Raw genomic sequence first — 20,120 nt, forward strand, 5'->3', positions numbered from 1 at the left:
CATAGGAGAGGTGCTCCAGCCCTCCGATCATCTTGGTGGCCCTCCTCCGGACTGGTCCAACAGGTCCATGTCCTCCTTCTGTTGGGGGCCCCAGAGCTGGACGCAGTACCCCAGGTGGGGTCTCATGAGAGCGCAGTAGAGGGGGAGAATCACCTCCCTCGACTGCAGGTCATGCTTCTGTTGATGCAGCCCAGGAGATGGTTGGCTTTCTGCAATCTTTTTAAAGTTAAAAATAGACAAGATTTTGTCTGCAGAAGACAGTTTGTTCTGCTATGCTGCTGACATCATGTGAGCATGCCGTACGCTTCTGCATTTGAAGACTAAAACCAACACGCTGAAAACAGGAACTTTCTGGATATTCTGCATGCCTGAGATTTAATGGTTTCAGCGAGCCGCCTGATATCATCTCATCCATATGGTTGTGCTTGGGTGGGGGAGCTAAACATCTCATTAGCTCTGTAGGGTCATCAAAAGCCGGAGAACAGATCATAAGGAATAATAATGGTGTATGTCATTGTGCAAAGACAGCTGATAAAAGCAACCGTCTCTGACACCGAGTGCTTCGATGTGAGGGGACCCAATTTACCAGCGTGGAGGAGCTGAGCGCTTGCTAACTCGCTAATGTCAGCGGGAGCTGTTTATACTCCCTTAATCAGAAAAATCAGACTGACAGCATCGAAATGCAACTAAAACCAGAAGATGATACAGGGAATTTTGGCCTACATAACTCCGCAATGAGTTCACCGAGCATTCCTGGCTCCCAGGCCTGGACTGAGTCTACTAAACTGTGCAACATTTCTTCGTAATCAAATTATAGTTTATACACACACACAGACACACAGACACACAGAGACATATCTTCCTCCAAACATACAAAATATATGCATACAGTGGAAAGCTGATGTGATGCTGGCCAAATTGTTGCACTGGTCTCGGCTATGATAGCAATGCTCATGGTTGCAAAGTACCTTGACACGGACACCAGCAGCAAGAAAACGGTAAGGACTGGCAGTCTTCCCAAGCCTGGGTCTTGATTCAAGTGCTGTAATAGTTCTCATAGGATTTCACAAATAAGTAGCATGTATTCGATTGCATAAAGCAGAGAAATAGCATGTCAGGTGTTTATTCACAATTTCTTAATCTAGTTGGTTGCCAGCTAAGAAAGAGTCTAGACTGTTATTTGGCAGCAGAGAGGTTGTTTATTATTTTTCCACATGCTCAGAGAATTACGCAATTTACTTTAAAAGGGGGGGAGGACTGAAATCCTATTTACTTTAATCTTTATCATATTTAAACTGGCTCCTCTCCGTAGACATGCTCTGTTCTTTTACTAGCTCAACATTGTCAGCCAAAGCGTTGTCCACTTACAAATGTCATAGCTACACAGAATGGTAATATTGACTTATGCAAGTGTTTGGCTTTTTGCCTCTGAAAATAACTACTCAGTAGAAAAATACAAATACCATTGCATGGTCTCTCCGGGTTATAACAGGTCATCGTCACAAAATCCCCACTGTTTGTGAAATCTTCTTGCAACTTATAGTTGTACAGCTTTAAGTGGCCCCCAAAAATTAATGAAAGAGACATTACATTTTTGGAATAAGATATGTCGAATTGGCTACCGATGCCAGATTACTGGTGGGGAGTTTCCCATGGCAAGTGTGTTCTTTCTTTTGGGTTTTGGTGTTTTGGGTTTTTTTTTGTGTTCATCTTTACCTATGCCCAGCCCATTCTCTTACCCAGCCTCCCCTTTCTAATGGTTTTTGGCATGAGGTTTCCTGCAGAGAAATGAAGCAAATATTTCAGCTAAAGTTTTAACCTGATTATAACAACAAAGAAAATGCAAATGGTGTAGTCACTAGACTCCAGATTGCCTCCTGTCAGGGCAGGTTTTCCCCCGCCGCCCCCATCTTTAATTTTTTCAGGCTAGAGCTTGGACATCTGTATACTGTCGCTGGATACCTCCAATATCTAGACAGGTCCATATGCTCTTTTAGCTTTTGCCAACAAAGTGCTGGGGCTGGAATCAACTATCTGGAGGTTGTGCGTAGAAAGAGTAAAATGGCAGAAGACAGACAAACCATTTGATAAAAGATCCTGTTTCAGACCGAAAGAGAGAGCGGTTCCATTGCGGAGTGTGTCTCTGTTCGGGGCAAGGACTGCTGGCTTTAAGCAAACCAGCTGTTTTTATTTTAGATGGTATTTTATAACGATTTTGAATGTTTTTGTCAGTTCTTATTCTGTTTTATCAGACTCTACTGATAATGATGTTGTACACTATACCACGCCTGGGGCAGACTGGATGCTCTGGTGACTTGGCAGGGGTCCTTTCACTCCTGATCCCACTCACTCCCGTTCAGCAGAGCTGGGTAAGTCAGCGGCGGGGCGGCAGCAGGCGCAGGACGGGCAGGCAGCCATTCCGCACTTCAGTTGCACCTTTCGAGTCACTCGGCAGCCGGCAAGGGAGAGGAATGCCCTTCTTGATACGTGTCTTTTCACATTTGACCGTGGAGGGGAAATGAGGTAGATGAGAACATACGTGTAAGCATCAGGGGACAGCCAGCGCTGTTTCAATATAAATAGCTTTCACTGTCCTCACTGGCAACTTTCAGAGTCCGTATCAATGCACGTCTTTGTTTTCATAGAAACCTTTGTAAATGAATAGCAAAGAACCTAATTCACTGTTTGCTTTAGCAGATTGCTCCTATACTTGGGAATTAGGACTCCAGAAGCGGGCCGGTGCATGACTGGCCGGGCATTACCCAACACGATGGCCAGGGTGCGATGTTCCTAGCCCGCTATGCATCCTCAAGCATGAAATATTTGTTATTTCAGAATTTCCACCTGTCCTCCATGAGGCCTTTCCCGTGGGCGTCCCATAAAGTGCCCTCAGTCGAGAGGAGATGCTCCCTTCGGTTGGGAGCTAAGATGTAGGAAATGGTTAATCTCTCCACGCCGGAGCTTGGTTCAGTCTGCTCCAGGGAGCAGCTGGGGCTTGTCAGCCCCCTCTCTTTGCATGTTAATATAGTCTTAAGACCTTTCAATCTTAAGGCTCACTGTATTCACAGTACATTCACACCAGCACTCAGCACATTAGAGACCATCAAAGATGTGTGACAGGGAACACGAAAAGCAAGGAAAATTGCCGCTGAAGGTAAAGCGTAAGTAGAGAAAGCGTTATATCCCCGCATTTAAAAGTTGTTAGGCTTCCCATTTGTTTCAGTCTTCTTGATTAAGGCTGAAAAATAAGGGTTCGACTGTCACAATGATCTCTGTAATTGCTTATGTGTACATGGCTTTCCAGTTTTACCCTTCAGGAAAAATAGGTACGTGGAAGGAAAGCCATGCTAGTCTCGAGTTAAAGAGAACAAAGATGGGATTTTTTAGTTTTAAACATTTTATTACGATACAGCAGAAAGATAAAGATCTCACAATTCTCATGCTTCATTTCTCCTTTTTACCATTAGCCTTTGCACTGAAGCTCTAGGAATATGCACAGTGGGGAACTTTGCCTCAGAAGGAGCAAAGTAAGTGGTACAATACAAAGTGACCATTTCATTCTCGCTTTCGATTTTGCAAAAAATAATTTGGTATTTCGCATTTTCTGGGACATAATTTCAGAAACTGAAATTCTGATCTGCAAAATGCCGTTTTAGACAGGAGATCAATGTTCTTAGCTGGGTACCTGATCAGTGCTGTGCCATTTGCAAAAACGTAACTTTCCTGCAAAAGGTGCACTTGCACAAAATTACTAATTATCCCTTTTCCTCCCCGATTTCACCCACTTTTACTGAACCGTCACAAACACGTTCTACTCGGGAAGTTAATCATCAGAATAAGCATATATGGTAAAACAGTCTGAAGAGATTCTTCCCATTGGGGGATCCCAGAACATTTTGTTTTCCTCTAGTCAGGCAGAGAATGAGTTTGCATGTCTTCCTTGTGGCGTGTTAACCACATACTTAGCTCGTAGTCGTTGCCAACGATGTGAATGAATTTCTGAAGGGGAATTTTTGACCAAAATCTAAGAAATCAAAAACAATAGCCTAACAACCGGATTGGAGAACAAGAGGAAGGAAGTTGCCAGGCTGTAATAAAACTCACAGGAACGAGAAATATATAGACTACATAAAAATACAAGTAAAAAACATTTCAGTGTGTGACGATTGTGTATCTTTCCCACTGGGAGAGCTGAGGAAGTTGAGTTTTACCCTGAAGAATCTGGGATGTGCACATGGTGGTGAAAGGCGTGAGATTAAAAGACATCTTTGGGAGTGTCAGTGAACCCGAACAATTGAAGGAACATACCAGGAGGAGGAGATGTACTTTGTAATTTAGCTGATCTTCTCCAATTCACGGATGTTTGAAGCAGAAACATTTAATTTCCTGAGACTGCAACTCATCTGTATAAATAGCAAGACACCTTCGATTCTTATGTGTAAGACTACAGGTATTGTTACTTTTCAATAAATAGAAAACTACGTGATAAGTAATGAAGCTTTATTCGGGCAGAGTGATACAATCCAGACAAAAGGGAAGCAAATTTTCCCCTCCGCACAGACAATAGGCATCCTGCTTGGCCACATCCTTTAATCCCAGCCCTGAAATTACTCACTTGTGAAAGCTTCTTAATTGTGTTTAACTACATAGGCTTTACCGTGTGGAGACACGGGCTGTAACACCAGTAAGCAGTTAGGATCATGACACTCATTTCCATTGTTCTCCAGATATTTGGGAAAATAAACCTGACAGCTAAAATAGCCCCTGGAATAATTGCAGCTATTAGAGCCATTACCTACCCAACTTCAGGTATTTTTGGAGTGAGGAAAGTCTTGTTTCACGGGTCAGTTGAGCCAAGCAATTAAATTGGAATAGCAGCTTTGGTTCCTATTGAGAACCTCTGACTACCTTACTGCTCGATGTGTGTCTGTTGGCTGAGGTACAGTAAGTACAATAAATTGTGTGCAAAAGAAAAAGGAATTCTTAGGCTGCTGATTTTATTCCCAGGTTGAGTGCCCACTTCTGCGTTATTTTGAGCGCAGGAATGCTGAACAGCTCGAATAGGTGGTAGAATGAGTCGTCTTCTAAAAAAATGGGATTAGGACTTAAATTATTACAGATCCATGAGAACTGTCAGGGCACAGATTTCAGTTAGGCTTTTTATTCTGGTCTTCCATTAAGTTTTTTTCCAGCCACCTGCACTTGGGGAGTATCGACTAATCTTTTATGTGATCTTTAACTATAAACTGAGCTGATAAAGAAAAATTACTTGATTTGCTATTACGTCTCTGGTAAAAAAAAAAAAAGAAAACATGAAGGAAAAAATAAGAAAAAAGGATCTCTTAATAAGGAAGGACTCATGCTTCAGTTCTTTTCTACTTGCTTCTCCTCAATTACTCAAGAGAACTTTTTATCTCCAGCTTTTCGATTTGGGTTGCTGGCAGGGAATCTCAGAAGATTCCCACACTACTGGAAATAATCTTGTATGTACTGAAGTTGAAAAAGGATAACATGTTCTGCCAAACAACTAGTACAAACTTCTGACCTTTGGAACAATAATAAGACGCGGTACTTGGAAATGTTAATTTTACCACGGAAGTTCAAAATGAAGTAAAAAAAAAAATTAGTCTTGATAGAGGTTACGGGACTGAAACGGTGTCCTTACCTGATTGTCATTTTTGAGAGCATCTCATATTGTCTCTCTAGTGGTAGCAGCGTAATGACTTGTTAAGGATAGTTGCTTTTAAGATCCGGGCTGTCCACTCCACTGTTGTTGTGCCTGCAATGATACTAGGTACAGCACCAAAAAAGTCTACAGTTGAGGAAATGTCAAATTTCCTCAGATTTTTTGTTGAAGGAAACACTAGAAATATTATAAAACAACTTGGAATGGCCAATAAAGTCCTTCAGTACTACAAAGACAATTGTGCCATAAAGGGCAATGGTAAAGAGAAGGGGAAGGAATAGCTGGAGAAAGGGAAGAAACAAAACCACTCTTGTTTATTAGGAAGGAAAGAGAAAAAAAACAGCACAGGACAAACAAACCCAAGTTGTGTGCCTGCATAGCTTTGATTTCGTAAATTTACAGAATTGGACTTGGTGTAGGGAAGGAAATCTTCCGAGGCATGTTTGATAGACGGCTGCTTCCTGGTGTCCCTCAGGGGCTGTCGTCACTGGAAATGCAGGTCTTGGGAGGACTTGGGAACCAGCCCAGGCCCGCTTTGTAAAAACCCCACAAGACTTCCGAGCCCTGCAACTGCTTTTTATTTACGGCCGAGGTCCAAATTCGGTAGGTCGGTCCCTTCACCCTCGTGCCGGAGGCTGGCGCCTGCAAGGCCTGGGTGGGCAGAGCAGGGATGGGGTCACACCTCAGGGGAGTCTGAACCCCACAGCTCCAGGCCCGAAGCCAAAGACTTTTAGAAGCTCAAGGATCAAGGTGAATATTCTACGAGCTGTAACCGTAAGGATAAGGTGGGAACACACGCAAAGTACAGGCGTAACGGTGAAGAAACGACACCCTAACGTGTGCTGTTATGACAAACTTATCCCTGCCCATGGAAACTCTAATCGGTGAAGTATGTCCCGTTTGAAGCCGAAATGCAATTAATGCAGAAAATGAGTTATTTCGGGTGTACAGGCAGAACAGGAGGCGTTTCGAAGGGTGCCCCGGGGGCGGCAGCCTGCGAGGGGGAGGAAGGCGCGGTGACACCCGGCCCTGGCCTGGCCGGGCCGCGCTCGAACGGCTACCGGCTGCCAGTGACCGCGGGCCCGCGCTGCCCGGCAGCCTGCGTCTCGGCCTGCGGAGGGGGTGCGCTCCGCCCCGCGGGGACAGCCGGCGACCCCGCTGCCAGGGCCGCCCGGTCCCGTCCCGTCCCGCCGCGCCCGGCGCCGGGGACCCGCCGCCCTCCACACGGCCCGCGAGGGACCGCCCCTCCGCGCCCCCAGCGCGCATGCGCCGAGCCCCTCCCAACCCTCGCGAGCCTTCCCTCCGCGCTGCTCTTTGACCCCGCCCTCTCCCCACGCTACCGCAGGCGGGGGGCGGTGCTCGTCTCAGCCCCGCCCTTCTCTCCGCCCCGCCCCTCGCCCGTCTTGCTGATTCTCTGGGTTAAAGGGCCCGCGCTCGCCTTTTTTCTGTCTGGGGGGTGGGGGGGGATGTGCGGTGGGTGAGGGGGGCCGGGACGGTGGTGGCGGCTGCTGGCGGCCCGAGGGGAGGAGCGGGCCAGGCCCCGGGCGCGGGGCGAGGCGAAGGAGCCTCTGGCGCCGCGTCGCGAAACTCCTCACCCGCCCGCGTCGCTTTGTGCGGCTCCGGCGGGCGGAGCCGCGCGGCGTGGGGGCCGAGCGCGCGGGGAGCGGGCGGGCGCAGGGAGTCCCGCTCCGGCCGGTAACTTCCCGCAGCCCGCGCGGACTTCTCCTCACGGCGGGGCCGCGCCGCCGCCTGGGCCCGCGCGATGGGGAGCGGCGCCGGCCGCCGGGGGAACGCGGCGGCGGGAGCCGGCGCCACCTGCCCCGCACGCCGCTGCTGAGCCGGCAGCCAGAGGCGCCCCGAGCGCCGCGGAGGAGCCGCCCGCCTGGTGAGCAGCCAGCCCGGCAGCGGGCACCGCGCCCGCCCCGGCCCGGGGCCTGCCCTCCCCGCGCCCCCGCCGGCCCCGCTCCCCTCTCCCGCCTCGGCCTTCTTCTCTCCCTCTCCTCTCCTCTCCCTCTCTTCTCCCTCTCCTCTCCCTCTCCTCTCCCCGCCCGGGCCCGCCGCCTGCCCTGCGGCAGCGTGCGAGGCGGCGCGGCCTCCCCCGAGCCCCGCCGGGTCCCCGGCGCGGGGAAAGTTTCGGGGCCCGTCCCCTCCCCGCCACGGGGTAGCGGCGAGAGGGGCCGCCCGTGGCGGCGGGGCCGGGCCGCGCTCCGCGCCGGGGCCGCGCCGGCGCTGCCGAGCGGGAGGGCGGCGGCGGCGGAGCCCGGGCGGGAGCCTCGGCTGATCGCGTTGTGTTGTTGTGTTTCGTCTTCCCTGCTCGCCTGGAGGCATCGCCCCCCGCCAGCTGTTTCTGAGGAGTTACGGACCTGGAGGAGCAGGGTAATAGAATGACCTCTCCTGTGGACCCCAAGATTAAACAGGCTTTGCGAAAGAAACCATCAGAAAGGACTCCGGAGGTAAGGGAACTGCAGCGCCTTCCCCGCTGGGTCTTTTTATTTATTTTTTATTTTTCCTTTGCCTAAATCTGTATTCCGACAGGCTTTCTGCTCGGTGCGTGTTTCATGGTGTTTGCGTGCTGCACATGACCAGGCTGGTGCTCGCAAACTTCTTCTATGTAGAGTTTGGTTATTTCTTTATTTCTGCTTTCCAAAGTTGGACCTCTCGAGACCAACAGTGTTTTAAACACCCAGTAACACGCTGGATACAGACATATGGCGCTTCACGAACTACTTCAGGCAAGCTGTAGGAAGAAGAGGTAGATCACTGGAAAGGAAAATTATGCATATTTCAGTGATGCAAAACTTCTGGGAAAAGTTAGTGAGCTGAAAGACTTTGCTTACCTGTACAGTGATGCAGATTTAAACAAAACCAAACTGATTATGCTTTGCAGACTTCATAAAGAGATGTTTCTCCAGCGAGTGGGAGTGTAGAAATGTGCGAGGCTGGTTAGCTACAATAAAACACATTTTCTAATTAACTGCCTTCTCTGTCCCTTCCCACAAGCTAGTCTGTAATCAGCCATGTATTTTGGGGAATGGTAATGTCATGGAGCATTAATTTAATAATGAAACATGTTTGATAGCATTTTCATTTCACTGAAAAGCTGATTGGAGTTTGTTTGCTTACCCTAGCCTTTTTATATTTGTTTCCCTTACTGTGATATATATTTTTTTTTAATGTGCTGAAGAATTAGTGGTATGAAATGATACGCTCTTGAGCTTTTCCCTTTGAGACTGGGAAACATCTGTTCTCCCTTGATACTTCCTGGAGAGCAGAATGTCCTGCCTGGTCTTCCTTATAAGTTAATTATCAAAAGGCTACTCAGGGAGGACTGCTGCAGAGACTGCTTCAGAGTACCTCCTAGGAGGACAGGGACCCCAGTTCCCCTTCCAGTCAGTCTTGTGAGTGGAATACACATGTTCAGTCCCAATATTTACTTGCCTTGGGATATCTGATATATTCCTCCTTGTGTCTCTGCTCCCTAAATGAATGATGAGGCAGTCTCTCTGTTCTTTGTGTTTTCTTATTTTTCTCACCCCCCTCTTGCTTCAGACCTTTCTTTCTTTCTCTTCAGCTGTAGTCTTCAGTTAGCAAAATTCCTTTGCTAGTGTGGTTTGCAGTGTTGGGCAACTGGGTTCATCACAGAAATGTCATTCATGAGCTAGCATACCGTGCTGGCTTGTCATGGGTTTGACTTTGCGGAACAGGTAATCTGGCCTGGCCCGAAACATCTGCCCACTGCTGCTTCTTGTAATACCAATGTCTCACAGCTGTGTAGGGCTTCTTGTTCTTTAGGGGTTTTTTTTGGTTGGTGTGGTTTGTGGTGGTTTTTTTTTAAGACATTCCCAATTTTCCCCCCAGCAATTGTCATAGAATTCTTTGGGCTTGTCACCTTATTTTGGCTAAAACTGCCTTAAAATAAATATTTCGCTTAACCTTTTAACGTTAAACTGTCAGATATCATGATGTCCAGCTGCACTGGACCATGCTTGTGAGTTCATGCAGATCTGTGTAGATTCCCATTGAGACTGATATCAGGGTTGTGTGCAGGTTTGAATTTGCCAAGGTATCTCAACTGTGGGGAAAAAAAAAAGTCCTATCTTTGTTAATCTAACTAATAGCACCTCTAAAATGATTTAAAAAAAAAAAATCTCAATTCCCTTGTTAATCTGGCCCTGTTTTGGCAGGCATTTAGAGACACTGCACAGTGAGACTACTCGTGATTGAAGTTGAACATGTACTTAAAACTTGGCAGGATTGGGGCCTCTGTTCTTGTTGCCTGTTGCTGAGTGGATAATTACAGTCAAATCACTTCTGTTTTCTTGGGGTACTTTTGTTTATATACATTCAGAAACTAACCTGATTTCAAGGACAGCATTTCCCTATTTCGATAGTACGGTGTCTCTGGGGGTCCCCTTTCTGGATCTGTACAACCTGTTCAGACACAAAGCAAAAAATCGAAGCTCCCCAGCGTGCTCTGCCAGATTTTCCAAGCGCATGCTCTGAGATGTGATGACGGATATAGGGTGATAAGGGAACCCAAGGAAACAATTGCAATGTAATTTTTGGGTGCTTTTTAAATTGTGCTAAGCATCCTGACTTGTCAGCTTTCTTCTGCAGGCTGCAAGACTTAGGTCAGGGAAGTCAAAACCTGCTTAGCGCAGCCATTAGGGTCAGACCCCAGTTTCGGATGTCCCTGCGCAGGGTGTACGAGCTGGTGACTCCTGTCTTAAAGTATCCAGTTGTTCACTGACAAAAAACGTGGCTTCGTTTCTCCCCTCCTACTCCGGTAGAAAGGTATCATCAGCTCCTCCCACATGAAATCAGCTGCGTGGGGCTGCTGGTGCACTTTGACTGCATTTTTTTTATACAGGAAAACCCCCAAAATTCCCCAAACCATGATTGGTGTTTGATGAACCAAAGCTGCTTGACCACATGAGTTTCAATCGCTTTCAGTCCCTCTCTGCCCTGCTCTCCATTTCTGACGCTGCAGTTTATATGAGCAGTTTACCTGGGTATTACAAATTACAGGGTTGGGGCTGCACTGATTAGTAGCATGGTCTGGTGCTCCGTAACTATCATCTGTACAGCAGTCTCTGGAAAAATACAAATAAATAATCCACGTGTCAAATTTTGCTTATGAGTGGTACGATTATCCTCGTGATTTTGATTTTTAGGACTTTTTCTTGACAAAATGTTTTAATTCGTAAGATCTAAGGAACTCAGCAGGGAGATATGAAAATATTTTTATAATGTACTTATTTTGGAGAATTCTCTCGATGGCTTGCTCAAGTAAAAATTTTAATTCTTGATGCTACAAATATTTTTGTTTGGAAAAATCTCTGTTAGGGCAAGCTTTCAGTGTTGTGGTAACATTCCAATGTTTGCTAATTGTTAAAGTGTATAAGTTATGCATATTAGACATGTACACACTTGATTTTTTTTTTTGGTTGTTGCTCAGATATTTCATGTGTTATAATCTTTAATTTATTTGGCGGGGGAATTGTTTTGATGAGCTCCTAGAGATTGTAGCTAACATTTAATGATGTATGCATTTTTGTGTAATTGCTGTGCTGTTACTCCATTTAGAACCTTTCTTTGGTACCTTTCTTTGGTACGACTCAAATCTGGGAAATCTTTTTAATTTTTTTATTTCTTTTATTTTCTTTCTTCCCTCTGCCCTGGCGCACATAAAATTGCAGAGATACATGATGTAAGCTGGCCTTTTCGTGGCAAGTCTTGCAGAATGTTTGCTCGTGGACTGATACCCGTGTCTGTGGGAGATTGCCACTCTAGGATGCGAGTCCCACTTCTGTAAAACTTAAGGCTCGTTGATTACATAGGTTGACTGTGACCGCGTACTGACACTGTACATAAATCTGTCTGTCTGTCTCTCAGGTACAGAATTTGCGAGGGTTCTGTCAGATGTTAGTTTCGATAACAGATTATCTCAACAAATCCTCTCTTCTGTGCGTGCTGTCTTGTCAGATAGAGGAAACCTTTGCAGAAATTGGACACTTAATCACTTAAAAAAAAAAAATCGTACCTACATTTAAACTATAGGATTTCATACACTTGTTTAATATCTGCATTTGTCTTCCAGGGTTATGCTGATGTCTGTGTGGTGTTAAATGTGCGAGTATTTATACATGCAGATCCTCCAATTGGTGCAGGTTGGGAATACGGGATTTACGTACTTCCGTGCAGTGTTTTAGCTTTGTCTTGCACATCATCCTGCCTGTTTCTTGTCTCACAGGTGGGGATATGAAATTAGTAATTTGGGAATATTTTAATAGAAGGAAATAATTTGTTCAAAGCAGTAGGAGGGAAGGACAAATGTTTATGCCACCGTGTATGCTCTCTCATTAAAGGTTTAATTTTTGGAGGCCCAGAATTCCTTATCAGATCCATACAAAGGCTGTGGTGTTAGTCTTTTGGGGAGTGGTTTAATGCCTGCCACAGACAAGGTCTCAGTGGCTGATAGGGCAAAATAGATTATGCTCCTTTTTCTTTCTCTTTCCTTCTTTCCCCGCCCCCCCATTCCGTGAGCATGCTCTCTGCCATTTTTAATGGATCCTTTTCCCAACATAGTCTTTAATAGTTCTTCATGACTTTGTTCTGGACAGTATTTCCTTTCTGTGGTTCAGAACGCTTTGCCTTTATTGGACTTCAAAGAGTTAGAATTTATTTTTATACTCTAAGCTCTTGTATTTTCCTAACTTTGTCTTGTTTCACTAATTCTCGATTAATGTTAATTCAACTTTATTTGGCAATACTAACTCCTCCTTCTCTTCCTGTTCCCTTTTTATTAATACAGTGGAAAGAGAAAAAACCTAATTTGCACAATTGTGTCATAACAGGGTCTGCGATTTGGAGTGTGTATGCGATGCTTCTTGAGGGCTTATATATAGAGAAATAGATCTGCATGAATCTAAATCATGCACAAATAGTACATTGATGGGCATTATAAAATGGCTGTAATAAATAAAATAAATTATTGCTGACAGCATAACAAAGGCACTCTTGTACTGTAGCACAGCTGAGCCAAACAGAGGAGAACATCTGCTTCTTGTTTCCAGAAATAACTGGTATTTTGAAGTGGTTTTTTTCATCCTTTTAATAATTTTCTGTAAACTCAGTAGGTGAAACAGGGGATTAGCCTTTGTTAAAATCCATTGTTTCTGTAGTTCTCAGTGAGCTTTTAGCAGTGTTAATGTAACAACAGTGTTGTTTTTGGATAGCCATTTAACGTAATCAGAATTCTAGAATCACTACAAAAATCTAGATGCTTGTGGTTATCTTAAAGCCAAAAAGAAATTTGTATTAAATGAAGTTGCAGATGCTGGTTTGTATTTAATAAAAATTCCTTACTGTTAGTATGTGGGCCTCCAAAACGGGGAAAGAGGAGTGATGGAAACCTGACTCCTGCCGTCATTTTCTGCTACCTAACCTCTGCCTTACACTTTCATTCCCATTTTTTTGTGAGTGATATATTCTTTTATAGCTGACGTTTTCCAAGACTGTCACATGAGTAACAGTTCTGGAGCTCAAACTGAAGACGACCAGCAGTTACCTGGTGTAAAATACTCAAGATTGTTCCGTAGCTCTGTGCTTTGGTATCTTTGCCAGAGGGCCTCCCCAGGCTATATATCAAAGATGAACTGACCAGTGCTACGTAACTTTTATCCCTTCCACTGCAGAGACTTGGTTCCGTCTTTGCATGTGACTGTGCTTGGAAGTTGGAAGAGACCTTTAAGGTTGATGTATTGGTTATCGCTGGGTGATAACCAAAGTGAATGCGAACACGTACTGACACGCCTGCAATTTACTACTAATAAATTCCAGGCTGGGTCGTTGTGTACCTTATGCAGATTGCCTTTCTGTACTCATATGACAACAATTATTATTTACAATTACAAGAACATAAAACCTTGTAATATAATTATGAATACTTCTAAGCAGTCTTGTGAAGATGCCAGATACGGTTTTATTTTTGTTCTGTATGACTGAAAAATCAAATGCAGAAAAATCAGTTGTTTTATTAGCAAAAATGTTCGGTAACTGCAGCTTTAGAGAAAGACTTGAGAGTGCATGCACTCTAGTCCTGTGCGCTGTCTCGTTGATGCTGTATTCTATCAGCATCTTTCTAAGACTAGAAAAGACTTAGAATTGTGAGGTTTTCTTAAATATTAGATTAGTCTCTTTAAATAAAATGTGTTGTAAAGCTCTTTTTCTTTTTAGAGCTGTCTAGTAAAATTAAAGTTCAGAACAGTAGTAACGTATTGGTGGCTGACTGCTCTTCAGATTGTTTGAGACTTATTCACAAGCAGAATATAGTTTCTTTGTTAATGAAGCAGGTCCTGGAATTCTTTATTACTTCAATGAAACGGTAATAAACCTTCTCTCCTCCTCCTGCGCTTCCCTGCCACATAGCTTTCAGTGGAAGGTAAAACAAAAACACATTTTTTTTCCCCAAGCTGCTCATTAAATTAATGTATTTAAGCTCATGATAAATACAGCGTTGACAATCCTGGAGGATTGTCCGACAAGCCTCAGAGCTTTGGGAGAGCTGCGTCTCTTCAGCTGCCAGCTTGATGAGTTAGGAAGTTTTTAGTGCTTACATTTTCCTCTGTTTTGTCTTGTAAGAGTGCTTTGGGTGGGTAGTTGTCTCTTATTATTCTGTTTCTTAATACAGTGTAGTATTGTGAGTCTTCATCTCAATTAGACCTGTGGTTTTCCTGTAATAAAAAAAGCCAAGCGTGCAAACTCTTGTACTATGTCACTAAAATGCTTCTTGATAAGTCATTTTCATAAACTTTGTGTTTGCACCTTGTTTTCTGAGATGATGAAGAATGATGTTCTTTGGTAGATGTGTCTCAATCTTTTAATAAAAAACTCAAATAGAGACCAATCGATGCATGTTTGCTGGTAGTCGATCAGTCTTACCAAGCATCCCTGGGAAACCAGTGCGGGTAAAATGTGGTGTCCCCCTCCCCGAGACTGGACAGGGTCAAATCTCTCTTCTGGATAATTAAAATTAACCTCCTTTTGCATTATTAATCTGTGGCTGATTGTAGGATCGACTTTGAATTCACAAAGTCTCACTTAAAATCAGGTATATTTGGTTATTTTATGACAGTTGTTTCCATTGCCCTGTGGACACAGCTCCGTGTTTGTGACATACAGTCGATTTGCCTGTTTCTTGGCCAGAAGTACTCAACAACCTGGCATATGTTGCAGTACCCAAATAATTCAGATTATCACTAGTTGGAACCTTAAGTACAACACACTTTCTGAAGCTGAAATCAGCCCTAAATTAGTTGCACTTAAAAAATAAAATCCATCTGTTGTTTCAAATGAACCAAATACAATATTGGAGCATTTACCGGTTTTTAACCAAATGTTACTATATGTAAATATTCAGCTATAAGGGCTTCAATGTCTGTCTTAGGAGGGTTTTTTTGTTTGTTTTTGACCATTTTTTTGAGCTTGTTTTTGTTGTGCTTTCAGCAGCAAGACTGAATGTGTTGCTCATGTTAGTCTTTTGATTATTTATGTCTCGGAGACACAAATAACGTTATGTTGAGCCTTGGACAACCTACCCTGTTCACAGAGGAGGGCTTCTGGTTTGGCTGTTCTGCAGCTGTTGTCTGTCTGGAATACCTGCAAGGAAACTTTGTTAGTGGATCGCAGAAATAAATATTTTTTTCCAGCTTTCTTAACAGTTAAGGCTTGTTGAGTTCAGTCAAATATAGATTCATGGTTCCAACCAAATAAATCGGGTTTCAGGGTACTGTTTTAGCTCCGAGTACATATACTGGCTTTACTGAAGTGTCATTGACAAACAGATTTTTTTTCTTAAATTTAGGGTCTGTCTAACAAAGTTTCTGTGTTCAAAAAATTTAATGTTAAACAAGTAGAGAAAATAGCATGAATGTTGCTGGGCGGGTGAGTTTTTGTTTTTGGAGTCTGTGCCTGTATTAACCCGTATTGTGGGTAAGGATGTCGAAGACTGTCCTGGAACGGAAAATTCGGGCAGGAGTGAAAGGAGTAAAAAAACTCAGATGGAAACAGGGAAACATTGTGAGTCTTAAGGTGCCCTGAAGTAGGTGTATGAATTCTCCTGATTAATTAGTTTTGCAAGGGCATTATAAACCAAAGCTGTAACAAAAACAAAAAAGTCAAAACCTCCCCAAAATAATTTTCTTTTTCGCCTTTCAGGTTGGGTGAAATGCCAAAGAAAGTAAACTTGTAATAAAAACTCAGAAAAAGTAAGTTCGACTGAACATACATTTGTTATTCGTCGCCTAAGGCAGTGCTGATAACCTGGGAACACGCTTACAGTTCTTCCATCTAACGGCTGCGGCTTTACGGTTTCTGATCTCCCTGGCAGCGGAGGTCCAATCAAGGCTTTTTCGTTGGTTAAATAGATACCTGGTGCTTACGTCATTACGATGTAACGTAATCAGCATTACGGTGATTGGCTTGGTGCGATGTGTTAAAACTGATGATGCTCACACTGCTTTCTAAAGCATCTCCTTTAAGTACAGACCTGTGAAGGGTTGTTGGGACTGCCTTGCTTTCCCTGCTTTCCCTGGCACAGACAGAACCTTGGGTTTTCATCTGCAGTGGCTGCTCGGACCTGCTTCTCTGAACTAAACATCTCAGTTGCCGCTGGTATGAATCTCGGCAGACTTTAACCTTTACCTGTGCTGATACTGCGCTGGGGAGTATCTTTACCTCTTTGGCCTTCTCAGAGCAGAAGTGTACAGATGTTGCTTCTGTGACAAGTGATGCTCTTTGGTTTTGTGTACAGAATTGGAAGGGTTATTACAAATTAGCTGTCCTGGCTCTTTCCTCCTACCTTTTTCGCTCTGCTCAGTAGCCAGCCAGAACCAGCTGAGTTTGATGCTTCATTTTTGATTCCCAACTGCTGCTCTTGGGTCATGACTAATGCACATTCCTTCATGTAGTGTAAAGTTGGCTATACAGAACATGGATGTATTAAAGAGAAGATCAAATTACAGTGCGCTAGTAACTCCGTGGACAATGGCTCATGTGTATTGGCATTGTTTGCAGAAAGTTCAGAGTTTGTGCTTAGTGAGTCACTAAGTTACGCGTGACAAGGTGAAAAGCCGTTCCACCATCCTTGTTTGTCTCCTGGACGTACTTTCCAATTCTGATTCATTAAAATGAAGTGGTGAGTAGGAGAGTGGTTCTGTTACGGGATACAAGTGAATGGATATCTTCAAGCATTGTCTTGGCCTTCTGAAACATGTAGTGCTCCTATCTCAAAGTGCTAGTCCAACTTACGTGAAGAAAAGAGTGTGCAGTTAGGTCTAGCTGAGATAGAGCTACAAATTTGAGCCTTGGGGAGCTTGAGGAATTATATTAATGAAACTGATGAGCACAGTTGCGTGCTGCCTGGTCTTGTGGCTTCGAGCACTTCTTGTGTCTAGAACTTGGTGGAATTGTTGAATCTGAAGATTCTAGTCAAGGGTAATGAATGTACAGTATCTCTCTTGTGTGTAGTTACACAAAAGAGTTGGAGGCTATTGCCTAATCTTACTTGCCCCTGCTTGTTGGGATTCATTTGAAGGAAGTAGAGCCACAACAAAAGTGGTAACAAAACATTTTGGCGTTGTAATTTGTGTCAGTGTGGCTTGCTTTCTATGACTGTTCTGTGTCTGTGTGTGTGTCTGTATGGGTGTCTACTGCACACCTTATGCGTATGATTTTTCGGTATCTTGTCTGGAAGATATATGTAAAATAAGGATTTTAAAGGAAATTATATTCTAAGACACTCTTGTATGTATGAATCTTGTGTGGGAAGAAAAAAGACGATCGTGGCCTGCCCGTGTTGCTGGTTCTGCTGCGGAGCTTGCTAAATTAGAGGGTGCTCGCGGGGCCTCTGCTCCCAGATCTGGGGGAGGAACTTCCTCTGGTTAGTGATGGCAGGCGGCGATGTCTTCACTCGCCTTCCCCCTGGAAGAGCACTCCTTGGCCTAAAAAAAATGCTCTTGAGTATTTTGTGTCATGCTTCAATGTGTCCAGAGTCTGGTATGTGTAGGAGCTGCTTTGTCTGAAACCCCTGTTACCAGGTTTGGTTTGATCTCTTTTTAGTGCTTTTTTTGTTTTGTTTTTTAAGTTTCTCATTCTGTTGTATATCCAATACAGAGAGATACTCTAGCTCTGATTTCATTAGCATTGTGCCTGTTGATTCAGTGCTGGTTGTTGGTTAAAGGAACTTGAGAATCTGCCGTGGGCGTAGGTAAGAGTATTTAATCAGACATCTCCAGTATACGTCAAGTTTTCCTGTGAAATTACTCTCGGAACACAAAGTCTTCCCCAAGTCTCTCACCCTTCACTCCTCTTTCCTTCACCTCAGTTCAGCAAGTGCAACCGGGAGGTTCGGTGTTGCAGCCTGATCTCTGACAAGGGCCAGTTGTATTTGGAGGAGGATTCCGTTGCTGGTGCTGCTGCCCATGAGGCACGGTGTGCAGACAGCTCTTGCTGCCTCGTGCTTTCCGTCTGTCTCAACGACAGCTCCCAGGAAGAGCTCCCACGCCATGGCTTGCTTCAGCAGGGCGTTCTGGTGGTCGGTGCGGGACCTGTTGTCTTGGGCTGGTCTTTCTGGTGGCCTCTGCTTTGACTTGGGCTGTGGCAACACTGTCATGTATCTGCCGTGGGATGCCTCAGTGTGCAGCCCCTCTCTCTGCAGCAGCAAGCTTTCGGGGGGCTATCGGGGTGTCCTGAAAGGGGTGCGCATCCTTCCCGTTCTTTTTATTTCTTTTTTGTTCCAAGAAGCTGGCTTCAGAAGATGCACTCAGTGGTTCTAGGGTTTTCTGGCCTGCCGATATAGTTGTCAACAAGGCTTTTGTATCTGGGAGGTTATTGTAAAACAGAAACTCGCTGTTTTCACTGCGTGGTTGTCAGAGCATGCTAGAAGCTTACACAGATAGTATTCATGGATCTTTTTCTAGCTGTTGGCCAAAGTAACTGTAACTAAAGAACAGAGATCACGGCAGCTTGCTTTGTGATAATCTTCACAGTAAATGCGGGATTTAGGGCTCAACAGCTGAGATTTTGCAGACTAGGTCATACATTATTATTGATCAAATATTTCGAGGCCTAGTTCGCTAAACTGTGATGATAGGGTGGCGGTAATTTAGCTTGTAGGAGGTTGAAAAATGACTCCTGTTTTCTGAGAGCTGCTGTCACGGAAGACTCTTAATGCTACAGAGCAGCTGTGGGGATCTTACACGCCGGTGACCGTGCCGCAGTAGTCAGCAAGCAGATAATGGTTGCAGCATCTCCTTGTTTGTACTCCAGTCTAAGGTCAAGCTGGTGACCAGGCAATCTAGTACCTGTAACTTTCCAGTATCAAGCTCTGTTTGGTTCTTTTGAGAAGGTAGTAAGACTTCTGCTTCATACGAACCTTAAACCTTGTTAAAGGAGCAAATGAAGTTAGAGTGAAATCAGGGTGGCTGTTTCTCAGTGATCTTCCAGGTAGCATGTGAAGTGGTGTTGCTCTAAGATTACTTTTCCTATCCTTGCTTCCAATTAATGTTCCTGAAAAACTGGTTTTTCATTTTAATGGCACCTGTGACAGCTCTGAGGGTGAAACCAGAAATTATGATGGAGTCCTGGAATTCTTTATTGGAACTTATTTCCTGTAGCATATACACTTCCCCATGCAGTGGGGTCATGCACTTAGTTTCATCTGTGGAGTGATAATTTAACTGAAAGTTTTCACTGATGAATTAAAATTTCAGTATGTAATGTAACATCTTTCTAAAAACCTATTTTCTGTTGGATTATCTGAATTTAAACAGTGAATTTCAGGGACTTCTTGGGTAGTAAGGGTGTGTTTTACAAAACTGTTAATCAGAGCTAAAAGGCAAGCCCAGTGCCTTGTTACTGACCTTGCAATAAGAACTCCTTGGAGATATTAGAATAGTGAAGAAGGGCGAGAAAAGGGTGTGGAAGGAGGTGGGAGAGAACTACAAGTACACTTGGCATTCAGAAAAGTTGCCAAATGGAAGAAAAATACATTTCTGCTTTTGTTCTCCAAAACTGCAAAGGGTGGAGGGCAAGCAGTCAAGACGTGTAGGTGTTAAATTCCTTATAGAAACAGTATTAAAGCCCCAAAATACCATACTGAACAAAAATAATAATAAAAAAATTAATAATTTTTGAAAGAAAATATCTTCAAGTATTATACCAAAATTTACTTTGTGTAAGCTTTACAGAGGAGTTTTCCTGTATTTTGACAAAACCGATTCTTGTGTCGCTTTATGTGAGGAGGACTGGGTATCAGTTTATAGCCCAGATAAGAATAAGAAAATAATACTCAGTCTTAAACTTGCATGTACGCTGTTGGAGGAGAAATTGGAGTGAAAGTGCCCAGGTATTGCCCACTTGTGCCCAGGCAGTC

The 20,120-nt window shown here is 44.2% G+C and overlaps 1 protein-coding gene across 5 annotated transcripts in view; it reads left to right on the forward strand.

The window, feature by feature from the left end:
* Positions 1-7,200: 7,200 nt before the first annotated feature.
* The window catches only part of RAPGEF6 (Rap guanine nucleotide exchange factor 6), a 137,967-nt gene continuing 125,047 nt past the window's right edge, over positions 7,201-20,120 (forward strand). For 2 of the 5 annotated variants that reach the window (XM_072872153.1, XM_072872154.1), the window contains exons 1-2: positions 7,207-7,571; positions 8,011-8,139. In XM_072872153.1, the coding sequence (XP_072728254.1) occupies positions 8,071-8,139 (69 nt within the window). In that variant the 5' untranslated portion in view covers positions 7,207-7,571; positions 8,011-8,070. Of the gene's footprint in view, positions 7,572-8,010; positions 8,140-20,120 lie in introns of all 5 variants that reach the window. The other 3 variants (XM_072872151.1, XM_072872152.1, XM_072872155.1) reach the window with 2 other exon arrangements.

Source organism: Ciconia boyciana, chromosome 9, assembly GCF_034638445.1.
Source record: "Ciconia boyciana chromosome 9, ASM3463844v1, whole genome shotgun sequence".
Lineage (NCBI taxonomy): Eukaryota > Metazoa > Chordata > Aves > Ciconiiformes > Ciconiidae > Ciconia > Ciconia boyciana.